Source organism: Ursus maritimus, unplaced genomic scaffold (genome assembly GCF_017311325.1).
Source record: "Ursus maritimus isolate PB19 unplaced genomic scaffold, ASM1731132v1 scaffold_1, whole genome shotgun sequence".
NCBI classification, from domain to species: Eukaryota; Metazoa; Chordata; class Mammalia; order Carnivora; family Ursidae; genus Ursus; species Ursus maritimus.
The window spans coordinates 86493094-86507595 of NW_024423343.1; the positions used below are offsets into that span (position 1 = coordinate 86493094).

General features: G+C 33.3%; 1 protein-coding gene across 1 annotated transcript in view; it reads left to right on the plus strand.

The window, feature by feature from the left end:
• LRP1B (LDL receptor related protein 1B) overlaps window positions 1-14046 on the plus strand; it is a 1456161-nt gene extending 1442115 nt beyond the window's left edge. Inside the window, exons 86-90 of the mRNA XM_008695867.2 lie at window positions 915-991; window positions 7877-7967; window positions 9327-9471; window positions 12342-12440; window positions 13906-14046. Coding sequence (XP_008694089.2) covers window positions 915-991; window positions 7877-7967; window positions 9327-9471; window positions 12342-12440; window positions 13906-14046 — 553 coding nt within the window. The remainder of the gene's footprint in view (window positions 1-914; window positions 992-7876; window positions 7968-9326; window positions 9472-12341; window positions 12441-13905) is intronic.
• The last annotated feature ends 456 nt before the right edge of the window (window positions 14047-14502 follow it).

Below are 14502 nucleotides of genomic sequence, written 5' to 3' on the forward strand. Positions count from 1 at the left end.
CTGGAAGCTGTTCTTTTATTGTATGCAACTATTCTTAATATGGTGGCATTTGACAGTCATTTAAAATAAGAACTGAAACCAATTAAATGGTCTCTCTGTGGATTTCCTCTGACAGATGCACAGAGGCATCTTGTGTTAGCCAATAGGCATTATTTAAATGTAGCTAAAACCCTTCCAGTGTTTATTTTGATGCATCCAGCTAATTATATGGCTGTGATTTATGTTTAAGTAAAGGATTTTAATCGGATCTATTATTTTCATCCTCTGCTAGACTTCTCATCATAGTGTCATGGTACCTATATGGGTAAGACAACTTCTCCCACTAAAAACTTAGGCACATTGTCTTGATTCCATAGGAATAGAAGTCTGATTTTAAATGGGAATGGACTGCATTTCTCTATCTGTGATGAGAAGAGTAAGAATTCTGCAGCTTGAACTGAGACAGATGACTATTTGCTGTTCAATGGTTAATTACACTTTGGACATTAAGCAAGACAGGGGAAAAAAAAAATCCCAGAAACTTAATAAAGATGGATTTGCTTGACAGGCAAACTCAGTTTTTATCACGGCTATTTATAATTTTCAGTACTTCTTAAATTAATTACCAATCCTTAATTAAGATTTCAGTTTTGCTAGAAAATATGCTAAATTTAAGATTTAACATAGAATAAGGAAAATTACTATAAAGTTAAATTTTAAAATAGTATTTCAACAAGTGAAGTCCAGTGGAAGTTCCCTCAGCATACTGGCTATACACAGGACGTTAGCAGAATTCTCTACCTAATATTTATGAATCTTATGTGATGGCTGGCTTCTCCATTTCATTTAGCTGAAGTTACTACATTAGCAGATTTGTGAGTTTTGTTATGAACCAATTTTTCTTTCTTTCTTTTCTTTTTTTTTAATTTTTCTAGGTGCTCCGCCAACTGGTCAGGCACACAGTGTGAGAGACCAGCCCCAAAGAGCAGCAAGTCCGATCATATTAACACAAGTAAGTTCCTCGGGTTAAAACATCTTGGGTGTTCTATATGGAACAGAAATTATTATTTTTTATGCCATTACTGGGGGACTTGAGTCTTGGAAAATGTCCTTCGTGGAATTTTGCAGGACATGTATCGCAATGCAGGTGTTTTGGGAAAGATGGAGCACTGAGCTCACCTGGTGACAGGATCCAGCATCCAAGGGCTCTTTCAGGCAGCAAGAGTTCAAACTCTGGCAGTTTTCAGAATGCACGTCTGCAAACCTAACCTAACCTTTTCTGGGGAAATGTACATCAACTACCAAGGCAGCAAATATCACAATGGGTATGAGAATGCTCCAGGAAAAAAAGCAATATCCATGTTTTAATTAGAGCAAAGTGTATTGTCTTGAATTGCATTTCAGTATGTTGTTGTAAAGCAGACTTGACTGGTTAGTCTTAAAGAAAAGTATATTAGCAAGCAAATTGTAATAGTTATGGTTGATTTATTGCTTGTCTTCAAAGTATTTGTTTTGAAGTGTATTAAAATATAGCTCAACATTTTGCAAATCTTTTTTTGTACAGCTGTAGTCTTAGGACAAGTCACTGATATGAAAGTCCATCTACATCATCATTGTGTGTCCATGTGTATATTTTTAATAGCTTTAAATGATTTTATAAAGATTTTCAAGATGAAAGTCAAAAATAAAGTTTCCCAATTCACACATATTATCATTAATTTTATTATGAGTGGAAAATTTTTGAAATATGGAATATCTATCAAATGGGTAAATATATTCTCGAAGAAGAAAAATAATATCACTAATGGATAAATGTTTACCTTAGCAATTTTTCTCTAGTCCATCACTGCTGGTGAAAAAAAACTTTCATGAAAACAAAAAGAAACATACTATGGAGTTTATGAAAAAGGAAAGGCATTATCGAAGGCAAAAGTATGCAATTTTTGTACCATAGATGCAGGATCCTGGTGTTTGCTGACCTACTTGTTTGTTGCTCCTGCCCCCAAATAGTTTCTCTGTCACTGCTTAAGATCCTTCAAGCAACACTGTCCAAAGTCCCACCATTTAGAGATAATTTGGGCTAATAAGCATGAGCATTTTGAAAAATGACAAATAGATCTAGAGTAAACAGCCTAGACATGAATATTTGAATTTTCAGAGATGAGATGAGTAATCTTTGATTATAGAGTGTTTGGGGTTTACCCTGGAATTTGTGTGTTGTCCTTAGGGAAGGAAAGGGGAAAGGCCTTTGGAAAGCTATGGGGACATTATTGTAGGAATAGGGCACTGGGATTTGAGGAACTGGTTCGTAAAAGTTAGCAGAGGAAGCAAAATTTACCTTGCCTAATTTGATACTGCAAAAGGGAAAGAAAAACAAAACCTTCCTATTCTCTCTTCCCAGGATCTAGGGCTCACTATCCATATTACCAATAATTGTTCTGGAGGTACACTAATTTACATATGATTTTGTGAACCAGTTGCAAAACTCAACAATCATTAATAGCGTTGTTTTTAAATGAAAAATGCATTTCAAGTTATCAACCTGGAGAACATACTGAATTTATAAGTTGAGAATTGTGGAGACAAGCCTTTTATTTTGGTGATTTCTCAGTTATCTAAGATAAATGAGATATATAGCCTTTTAAAGAGTCAAAACCAATTTTCAGTATTGATAAACTCTGTGAAAAAAAAAAGAATACAAAGTAGCACATCAATTGAGTTTTCAAATTTAATGTAAGTTCCACCCACAAGGGAAGGTTTGGTGTTTGGAAATGGTTTGGGGGAGGGGAACAACAGATGTTTTTGTTGGAGGGTGGTGTCTCCAATTATTTGCAGGGGCAAAAAGCTCCCTTATAAGACAAATGCCTCTAATTACATACAGCAGTTCTAAAATAGGGACTATCAAACAGAAAGAGTTGCAAGTATTTGTAACCCTTTTTCCAAAGATTCTGATGTCCTTCCTTCCATCACTGATTTAAAGTCATTAAATTTAATTGAAGTATCAATGCACATTGAAAGGGCATTAGCTATGTAAATGTCAAATTTTCTTAAATTTGAGCAAAGTTGACCACATAATGACACTATTAAAAGGCACTTATCATCAGACATTTATGCTTAGAGAAACTTGCCTCAATAACTCTGGAAGAAGGAAAAAAGGTAGTTAAACTGATCCTACCTAAGGTAAAGCCCAGTAGTTTTTAATGGTTGTCTAATGTTCCCCAAACTTGGAAAGAAGTCATCTGCCCAGTAAGAAAGACAGACACTTTAGCAGTGTGTTTTCAGATCTGCGTTTCCACTAACAGTGAAGCATTCCATAATCATTGGACCTTCGAATAATAAAGAAGACACTGCTTCTGTTGGCCTGACTACTGTCAGCCTGCATGGAGATTTCTAATTGATGCACAGCTTTCTTAATCATCTCCGAGTACTCATGCTGATGTTTTCTGGCCATTGCTGTTTAAAGTATCAAAAAAAAAAAAAGTCAGCCTGTGGAATTAAACAGATCTATTATCCTAGCATGTTCTGTTGAGTTGCCACTTAAAAAAAGCTAGTCTGACTCCTCCAAAGTTATTTTGAAGAGTTTTAAATTAAATATGATAAAATATTCCTTGGGTACTTCTATTTAAATTTTACCTAAAGTTTTAAGGGAGTGAATGCTCAATGTTTGAATTATGCTATTCATATTTGCTAAAATTGAAGAAGATAAGAATATACTCAGCATTTGTGAGGCAGTAATACTGAGAAGCTGTATTTTAGCACAGTGACAAAAGAGATGTGATACCTGTTAGGGAGCTGTGTTTCCTCTTTTCCTATTTTGCCCTTGTCTCTTTTACGTCATCTTGTTTTAAAATAGGAAAAAAAAAACTAATTATGAGATACCAAGGAACCCAAAATTTGCAAATATAGAGAGATAAGTGAAACATGCAACAAAATAATGCCTTTGTCTTAATTCTTCCAAAGCAAATATTTATCAAGCTTCAACTAAGTGTCAAGTACTGAATGAGATCCCAGAGACAAGTCACTGAGTGAGATAGTGCCTCTTCTTTGAAGCTGAGGTTCTAGAAGGGTAAACAGCAATAAAACAAGGAAGCAAACAAATGAGTAAACATGCAGATTTATGAAATAACTCTAAGTTTTGTTTGGTTCTGTGAAGGAAGCAAAAAAAAAGAAGCAAAAGTAAAAGAAAGGCAGGTGAGAACTGAGGTCAGGAGTGATTTCTCTGAGGTGATGATACGGAAGCTGAGAGTTGAAGGATTAGAAAGAGAAGAAGTTGAGGGTATTTCAAAACCAAGGGACAGCAGATACAAAAGCTGTGGAACAGGAAAGAGAGATGCTCAAGGTTTTGAAAGACCAGCGTGCTGGCATCAAGGAGACAAGAGGGAGAGTGATACAAAGTGAGGATATTTTCTTTATGATTTTTAAAATTACAGTTTATCACAATGCTTAAGAGAAAAGATCCTAATCACAAAAACATATCTACATTCACATTTATGCATATATGTGAACATGAATTTAGGAGCAGAATATATAGCAACGTATCAAAAGAAACTTATTGTAATGGCATGTTTAATATTTATATTTTTCCACCATAAATTCAACGAATAAACAAAAGGTTCTCTTCCTCTGACTTCCATGACACTGAATTATTCTGGTTCCCTTCTTACTTCTCAAAGCAACTCTCTTCTTTGTGAGATATGTTTTCCCTGTCTCTTCTGGGCAACTCATTCTCCACTTACAGTATACACACTCTTCATGGTGGTCCATAATTCTTGACCTCACTTACCAACTCTATGTTGATTACCCCTATGTTTCCATTCTCAATCCTGGTTTGTCTCCTGAGTTGGAGACATAGATCCCACTGCACAATTGCTATATCCATGGCAATGTCTATATCATCTGTATTCTATGGGAATCTCAAGTTCAACGTGTCCCAAAATGGTCTCACCACCTTCCCCTACTCAATCAAGCACAGTTCTATGGCAATATATATTTGTAATTCTTATATAAACATGTATATTATACTTTCTACATGATAGACAATCCTATTTGCATTACCATGAGGTCATATTAATGATGACTCTCATTTTGTGGATGTGTGAACTGAAACAAAGGTAACTAATATGCCCAAGGATATGTTGCTAGTAAGCTGAGGTTTGGACGGAGATAGCCTGGCTCCACCATCTATTATCTCAACTGCTATCCTGCCTCTCCCAGGGAAAGGGGCTCTTCAACCTAATATTTTGATAACACAGTCCTTTCTAATGGGAAAGTGTTGTGTAACAAGGCTTCAGAACAATGTTGCAGAGAAAGACTCTTATTTTATGTGACAAGGTTATCAAGATGTTGAGATATCCTCTCCATCTTTAATAAGTACAGAATGTGCTTTTTCAAAAATCAGTTTAAACAATCCACCAACAAGTTACAGCTAAAAGTAAAAAATCACCTGCAGTAAACTTTGATTGATATATGTTACAATATATTTACTGCTCTGTACTTATTTTGATAAATATCTGTCTTCTAATTCTTTTAAAAATATGTTGTTACCGATTGTTTCATTTGATATAAAAATTTTATAAAATCCAATTTTAAAAACTTGTCCAGTTGCCCTCCTGCATTATTTATCGGCTACACTAAGCATTACTGCAGTTACTTTAATTAGTTATACAGACATTTTAGAAGTCTAGGCCCTTAAACAAAGTGCTGCAATGTAAGGAATTAGAACTGCCATCACAGATGGCAGAAAGAAAAAGAAAGAGATTGGTAAGTTTTTTAGCATGTATACATAACAGTATTTCTACCTTATATAGAAATAAAAGAAACTATATAGAACAAATAAAATCTTTTTTTTTTAAATCATATACAATTGGCAGTGAAGGGAAAGTAACTTCATATACCTTAAGACCAGAATTGGTAAGTATTTTATATACCAATTTACGACAACTTTTAGGGGGGAAAAGGATAAATAATGAAGTAAGGATATTTATAAAGTCATGATCAATCAGTTGAAGTCATAGTTTATGAAGAGACCAAGCTGTTCAGTGGTATTTAAAAATTTGTGAATAAATGTTAATTACTATCCAAGGTGCCAGATTCTCTACTTTCATTAATTACTAATAAATTACACATTCATATAAAGTTCACTTTCCCCCAAACAAGAAGGTAATATAATATCAAACTCACTAAGTTGTATAGGCCTGGTAAGAACATGAAATAATAAAATGAGTTTTACATTTTAGAATCTGACTAAATAAGGCAAGTCTTTTTTTTTTTTTTTTTTTTTTTTTTTTTTTTTTTTTTCTTGCATGAAAGAGGTAGTTCTTTGGTTATTTTAAACAAATGATTTTTAAATTTCCAAAGTAGATTATTTTATACATGAGATTTCCTTAATAAAGACTTTTTGGTATTTTGGTAAGCGATCTCCAGTGTAGACTATGTCCCACAGATAACTTCTGTCTAGAGCTATCAAAACTGATCTATATTACTATTTTGTAGTCCCTAAGCAGCTGCTGATTGTGTTAACAGTGCCATTCATTTCTATCACAGTATTTTTACATGCATGTGTATTTGCAGAGGAAAATTTATATATTTAATTATTCCTAATATTTCATTCTTGAAACATTCAAGATCCCCACAAAAAATTTCAACTAGTTTTGAGGTTCGTTTGTTTTAGTTTTTAGCTGACTCAACTGAATCAACCAGATGGTTATTCTAAATAGACAAAAGCCTTTGACTCACAGGCGCTAGATATTTATCTGTTGGAAAAGTTAACATTAGGTACTTAATAGAGCTACTTAATGCTCTCTTGTTATTAAGCGACCCTCACTTTCAGTTTTCTTCCTGCACAAGTGACATAACTGTAGGTGTATTTTCCTGTGGATCACATTACCAGCAAAGGGGTATTATCTCCTTCCTCTGGGGAAGGGGGGGAGGGTGGGGAGGAGGGAGATGGTTGCTCTTATTGCCAAGGCAGAAATGGAGGTTCTCCTCCATTTTATTTCTCCCCTATGCTCAGATGCATAAAAACTAAGACCCAGTTTCTCTGACCACTCTTGGAGATCTATTCCATAGATCTTTTATTCCATAGATCTTTTATTCCATTTTGAAGATACAACCTAAGATCATTTTTATAAATACACAGGAAAAGGTGACATTTACAACAGAAGCCAAACCCTCAGATTTATTTTGCTGAAATTATTCTGGAACTGAAACTTAAGAAAGAGTCCCCTTTGCCTCCCTACCTGCCCCCCCCCCCATTCTGTTGAATCAAGCTAATAGCCCTGTGTAATAAGTCTCCTTGTCTCTGTTTTATTGGCAAGGAGCATGAGGCTCAAGTTTTGAATTATCTTTCCAAGGGCTCACACTAAGTAAGTTGTGAAACTGATATTCAGGCTATGTCCACCTGAATCCAACACTGATGTCCTTCTGTTTGGCCAGTCTGCCATCTGATCTGCTACACGTACTCACTAATAGAGAGTATTTATAGCTAAAGGAACAAAACTAAAGGTGGGATTGTAGCCAGTGGAACTGTGTCAATATGTGTTCAGTCATCATTGATTTACAAGAAGTTACCAGCATGTACTTACAACATTGCAAGTAAATATGTGTAGTGAGAATCAGACTCAAACTGACAAAGAAATCAGCATTTCTAACCTCAAGGTATTTAACTGCAACACATAAATGAAAGATATCTAAAGAAACATTTCCAGCAGATCAAGTATTTAATAGGAGAGTGATTTTTCAGTAACATAGTTATGAACTAAGAATATAGACATTCGGCCTCAGCTTTACTTTGCATTACATCAATGGTCAAATGATTTGGTATAATAAAGTACTCAGTTATATCAATTTTTAATTCATTTCATTTATTTGTTCAACTATGCATTCATTTCTTTTTCAGGAAGCATCGCCATTATTGTGCCTCTAGTCCTCCTGGTGACTTTGATAACCACCTTAGTAATTGGTTTAGTGCTTTGTAAAAGAAAAAGAAGGTAAGATTCAATGGTTCAGACAAAAGGTCAGTAAATTAATTATACACATAGTTACAGGAACGTAGTGATATTTTTGCTTTATTTTTTTTTGAATTCTTAAAAACATGATTTAGTTATTCCAACCTCAAAATCTTGTTTTCAAACCGTTTTATCCTTCTGTTTCATTTTAAAGTGAGTGTAATTCAGGAAGCTCTTCTCCCTTGTTATGTTGATGTAATGGCTCCATTTATATATTCTAACAAAACGAGCAAGGGGACATATTAATTAAAATTTCAGTAGAATTTTACATTTGTGGTAGTTTTTCCATGAAACAGCAAGAGTCTCTGAAGTGCAGCCTATTATCTTAATGTGTCAGATTAGTGATGTCAATACAATGATACTGCATATGTATTATGTATCACAACCTGTGCACTTCATTCACAAATTCTGCCTTGGTTAATTTTATATATTCCTGGAAGTATAATTTTTCAATGTATGTGAATATGCAGTTATAAAGATCTGGAAGGAGTAGCTTGTCTGTAGGGTTATTATCCGGAACAAAGTGTTTGTTGAGTCAGTTTTTTTAAAAAGGATGACTTGGGGATTGAAAACAATCTATTTCAGGGGCATCTAGGTGGTTCAGCTGGTTAGGCGGCTGCCTTCAGCTCAGGTCATGATCCTGGGGTTCTGGGATGGAGCCCCACGTCTGGCTCCCTGCTCAGCGGGGAGTCTGCTTCTCCCTCTCCCTCTGCTGCCCTCCCTGCTCATGTGCTCTCTCTCTCACTGTCAAATACAAAAAAAATATATCTTTTTCAAAGATATTTATTTATTTATTTATTTATTTATTTATTTATTTATTTGACAGAGAGCAGGAGTTGTGGGGAGGGACAGAGGGAGAGGGAGAAGCAGGCTCCCCACTGAACAAGATGTGCAATGTGGGACTGAATCCAACGGATCACGACCCGAGCTGAGGGCAGCCACTTAACCAACTGAACCACCCCAGCATCCCTATTTCAAAGATTCTTTATCACTACTTTTTAGTCATAGTTTTCAAAAATAAAGGGTAAAAGTGAATTTAAAAAATAATGAATTAGTGAATATTCAGCTTCAACTAATATATTAGCTATTTAAGAGGAATATGTTCCAAGTGTCTTTTTTGCTGTCAAATCTAAATAATTTGGGGAAATAACTTATCACATTAAGACTTCTTTGGTTCTTCTATAACTTGTTAAATATAATTTATTTTGAATGCACTTTATTTATGAACTTTCTATGAGTTACATTAAAACAAGTCAGTAAATCTACAAATATGATAGCTTTATGTATCATGATTATAATACTGAGACAGTTTATACTTATATTAATGTTCACATATTCTAGGACAAAAACTATTAGAAGACAGCCTATTATCAATGGAGGAATCAATGTAGAAATTGGCAACCCATCTTATAACATGTATGAGGTGGGTCATGATCACAGCGATGGAGGTCTTTTAGATCCTGGCTTTATGGTGGATGCAACCAAGGTAATATGTTTTAACATGATGGAGAGTAGGCACTAACATTCCTGAGTCACTTATCTATAATTAGTCCTGAATTTTATCAGCATTTCTTTTATCTGAAGTTATAGTAAAGAACTTTAGGATGCACTGAATGTTATAGTCTCTTTTAAAGAAAAAAATAAAATTATGGATTGCATTCACCTGAAGCATGAAGTTAAGATAACATGTTTTGGAAAATACATATTTATTCATTCATTTAGTTTATAAACATGTATAGGTTACTTAAAATAATGTCTTATTCAAATTTGTTAATATGCTAGCATATCTAAATATACAGCCTAGTATAAAAATACTGTCTGATTTCTTTTTTAATAATAAAGAGTACAGTACTTCATTGTCAAAATAAGTATTTTATTTCCAGTAGTGTGTCATTGATTCAACTAAGCTGTGCCCTTGGATTTGTTTGTAATCAAATTACTTTTGAAAATATATTTTTCTACTATAGTAGCCTTCCTATTGATTTGAGTCATGTCATTGATACACACAGCCTAAAAATCTGACTTTTTTGGTAAAGTTATCATTGGATGCTCAGATTAGCAGCTTTTAAGAGAAATAGATAAATGATACAATTATCCAGATAAAATAAACTTGCTAAGATTCACTACACTGTATTATCTTCATATTTTGCATGTTAATTATAGATATATTACTGTGAATTAAGAACATCAACTTTTGGAATTAAGAGCATCAACATTTTGGAATGATTTTTCTTAGCTTATTCATTTATTGGGTAGCTAATTTATTTTTTGATATATTAAAGGTGCCTTGTCCAAAATGACCTTCACATTGTAAATAATCACAGCAACCAATCTATAGTCCAAATGGGTTTTCACTTATAATAATAACTGTTCCCAAAGATGTTGAATAGGGTCCCATACATTCAAGCTAGTTCTGAATCCATGGCCAGACTGTCTTGAGCCTGACATTGATGGTCAAATATTTATTTGTCTGAAAAGGAATCAAATATTACTGCACATATAAATTTTTACATTATCAGAGGATATTGTAGTGATTTTTTCTCAATTAGAAGTAAATTTATATTTACTATTAATTATTAATTCATTAATTAACTCCTACATTTGAAATGGTTCATGAAATAAATCCTAAAAACCTAAGTTTCAGTGTTTTCTACTTAAAAATAGAAGACTCTATATATGGTGCATGTTGTTTTTTGATAATTTATCTGTGAAGAAGATAAATAATAGACTTCTCATATTCTTTGAATTTTTCTTAGGAAAAAGTACACTGTAAGTGTAATATGAACTGATGAGGACATACTTTATACACTTTCATAAGGAGAGTTCTCATTTTCCCCATCATTTTTATTTCTAGTGATAGAAATAAGCCAATTTTGGATACTTAAAGAAAATAGTTTTTTAGTACTCCATTTAAAAATTTTTCCACATTTATTCTAGGAAGATAAAACTATGCTTCAATGCCCCACAGATATACTTTTAATGTATTTTGCATGCAATAATCAATAAATATTTATTTACCAATTTGCTGACTGATTGACCAAAATTACATTAATGTGACTTAGATGGCTGAGTCTAACCAGCCTCTGATTTTTGAAATGTAAATATGAATTGTTGCCTAAGAAGTAACTGCAAAGACACAACTAGTTCTTACAGATATAAACACTTTGAGGAAAGCAGAGGGCCACACCGAAGCCACCTTAATAATCAAATGTTTTCATAGAGTATTTGCTGAGTCATGACAGTTTGATATAGTCATGATATGATCAAATAAAAATTGCATTACACATAAAGAGGATTTTATTGAGCATTTTCATTATTTTCAAAATGGTTAAAACTTATACTTCAATCATACCTTCTAATCAAAATAACTGAAGTAGTAAATAAAGTTAATAAAAAAGATTTGACTACGGAGGCAATCACAGAACAGTTTGAAGATTACAAAAAAGGAAATTAGTACTTACTGATTTTATCTCCAAATTCATCTCAAATCTTACTTAGACTATTTTCAATATTTTTTCAGGGAGATCTTTGTGGGGAAAATGAAGAGGCAATATTGACCTGATTTTAAATTTAAAATCTTTTTCTGAGACCCTTGCCCTTGTTCCAAACTTTGTGATTATTCATTGTTAAGAGTTGATAGTTAAATTTTTTTCAATTCACCTTTAATTAATTTCAAATTTGTACATTAACTTCTTATGCTCTTCAAGTTTTGGCTAGTTTTTCCCCCCTTTTGGGCCACTAATAAATACTTTATCCCAAATATGAGTATACCAGATTGGCTAATTCTGCCCTTAGACCCAAGAAAATCTAAAGTCAGTGCTCTTGCACGGGGACTTAGTGAACTAGTTTAATTAGTAATTCATCTGGAGAGTCAGATTTCCAAAACACAGATTTTTTTAAATGTAACATTTTTAATTATTTTTAAATACAGAGTGATGATGAATCTTTAATTAGAAGCAGTCAGATACTTGAGTGTTCAGAATGGACTATTGTCAGAACTTTTCAAAGAGACAAAACCTTAAGTGGGGGAGGCTTGGGGATTTTTCACTGAGTGGTTAGCAAAGATATGATTCCTTTGGGATGGATGAAGTTAAATAAATGGAAATGTGTGGAGGTGACTTGATGCATGGTGTGTCTATCTGTAAGCTTTACATAATAGAAATGTCTACTTAAGAAGCACAGATCCAATATTTGTAGTTTTTTTCTTATTCTAGTAAAGCTACAATGAGCCCACCGTTGGTGCCCCAGGGCTAATGAGTATTTTTATGCTATTTTTATGACTTAATATGAGTTTATGTCAATGAAAATCGTTCCATGATATTAGATTGGAAACTAAAATTCTCTGTTTACATACAGGCCAGGTATATAGGGGGAGGGTCCAGTGCTTTCAAGCTTCCGCACACAGCGCCTCCCATCTACCTAAACTCTGATTTGAAAGGACCACTAACTGCTGGGGTGAGAGAAGAAAATTCATTATTCCATATCCATTCCATCACAGAACCCCTCGCAATGAAAGATGATGGCTAGACTTAGATAGGGGCTGTCTTTAATTGAGTTTTTAATTAACAGGAGATTTCAAAACAGCATTAAAATCAGAGGCTTATGTTAGATGTCCCGCTTATGCAAGATTACATAGAAAACACGTTATCATTTTAGACAAGCTATTAAGGAGAAATATCTCTTCTGCTGATTTTGAAAATGTCACAGCACTTTAACCAAAAAAATGAGTATTTGCTATTCTTAGAAATCTCTAGCCAGAAATTTAAACTGAATAATCTAAACTTAAATTCATGTTTGGTTTTATTCACTTCCTATTCAGATGTTTTGTTTAGGTAATTTACAAGTTTGATGTCCACTTAAATAAAAATATACTACAAAATGTGGCATCATGTTGAGAAATTAGAAATGGTCTAATGAGACCACTCTTAAAAATTTTTTTAATTAGTAACTAGTTTCTAGAGAAAGGTACTCTGTCTTAAGTTACATGGTGCATGGTAGATGGAAGAGGGATGAAACTAAGGGTACAAAGATTCCTAGGGATGAGTATGTTCTCCCTTGTAACTTTCTCCCGTCAACTGTTTTTCATTCTCATGTTTTATCATGTTTGTCTCACTTGCATGGCTCAAAAATTATATGTTTCTTTGTCGGAACTAAGATTTAGTGTTCTGCTTTTGGGAAGACAACAAAACTAAACAAAAACTAGACAGTATTCTCTTGGGTTAAGTTGCAATTAATAAAATAATAAACATTGAATGTTTTTCAACTGAAAGAGATCATTTCTGCATGTCTCGATTCTACTTCAAAGTGCTCTAAGTATCTCAGAAAATTAAGATGACTATGAACTTTAATTCTTTGGAAGAGTCCAAAAGTATTCACAATAATAAATACATATGAGTTGTTTAAAGCAAAAATATTGCCTTTATTTTAAAGTCTATTCCACCAATATATTTTACTATTCCTTGTTTTCCTGTTGTTAACTGCATATTGAAAGAATTATAAGCCTCAAGCAATTAGATGACTTTCTGTAAATACACTTTCCTGCCACTGCTATGGCAATAAGGGGGCAAACACAAGGACTGGAAATAAGATGATTTGGTTTAATGTTTTATGCTTTTAAATAAACTCTCAGTGAATATTGTCTTCACAAAGATATCCTCGGGGTTTTACCATTATGTCAAAGTTCCTCTTAGATTCACAAGTTACCTGAAAAATGTACAATTATGTTTTTATCCAATACCGCACAAAAGTCTACTAAAGCCTGTAAATAGAATTTAAGTTACATTTATATAATTACTGTTTGGAAAATTAAATGTATTGCATATAAATGTGGTTAACATTGAGAGATAGACATCCTAGAAAATAACGAATGTGGTCAAAATTGATGATAAAAATTGATTTTATCTATTTTTTTCTCCTTCAGCCAACAAATTACTCCAATCCTGTGTATGCAAAACTATATATGGATGGGCAAAACTGTCGAAACTCCTTAGGAAGTGTTGATGAAAGGAAAGAACTGCTTCCAAAGAAAATAGAAATTGGGATAAGAGAGACAGTGGCATAATCAGTGATACCTTTTATATGCTGTATAAATGTATAAAATATAAGGATTACTTTTGTATGTTCCAACAGTATTATACTTGTTTTGGCATCAGCATTACCTCCTTCTTTATCTTTCTCCTGGTTAGTTGTTTTCTGAGTTTTCTGGGTTTTATTTTTTGCTGATGACTATTGATTGACCATTTGTATGGTATTTTTATGAAAAAGAACTGCACTACAATACAATTTACAACAATGCTGCTGATATGATTCACCTTTGGATTTGTTAAAATTAAAAACAACATATTTCTTTGTAGTGTGAATATGAGCAATCTATTTTATATGAACTTTTTTGGTTCTACTTAATCCACAAAGAGAATCTCTGCACTTTTTCATTATATGGTCTGAAAGATGTAATACAATGTCATTTTATTTTTCCATTTAAACTGATGGAAGAATGATTGAATGGTCAACTCTCTTC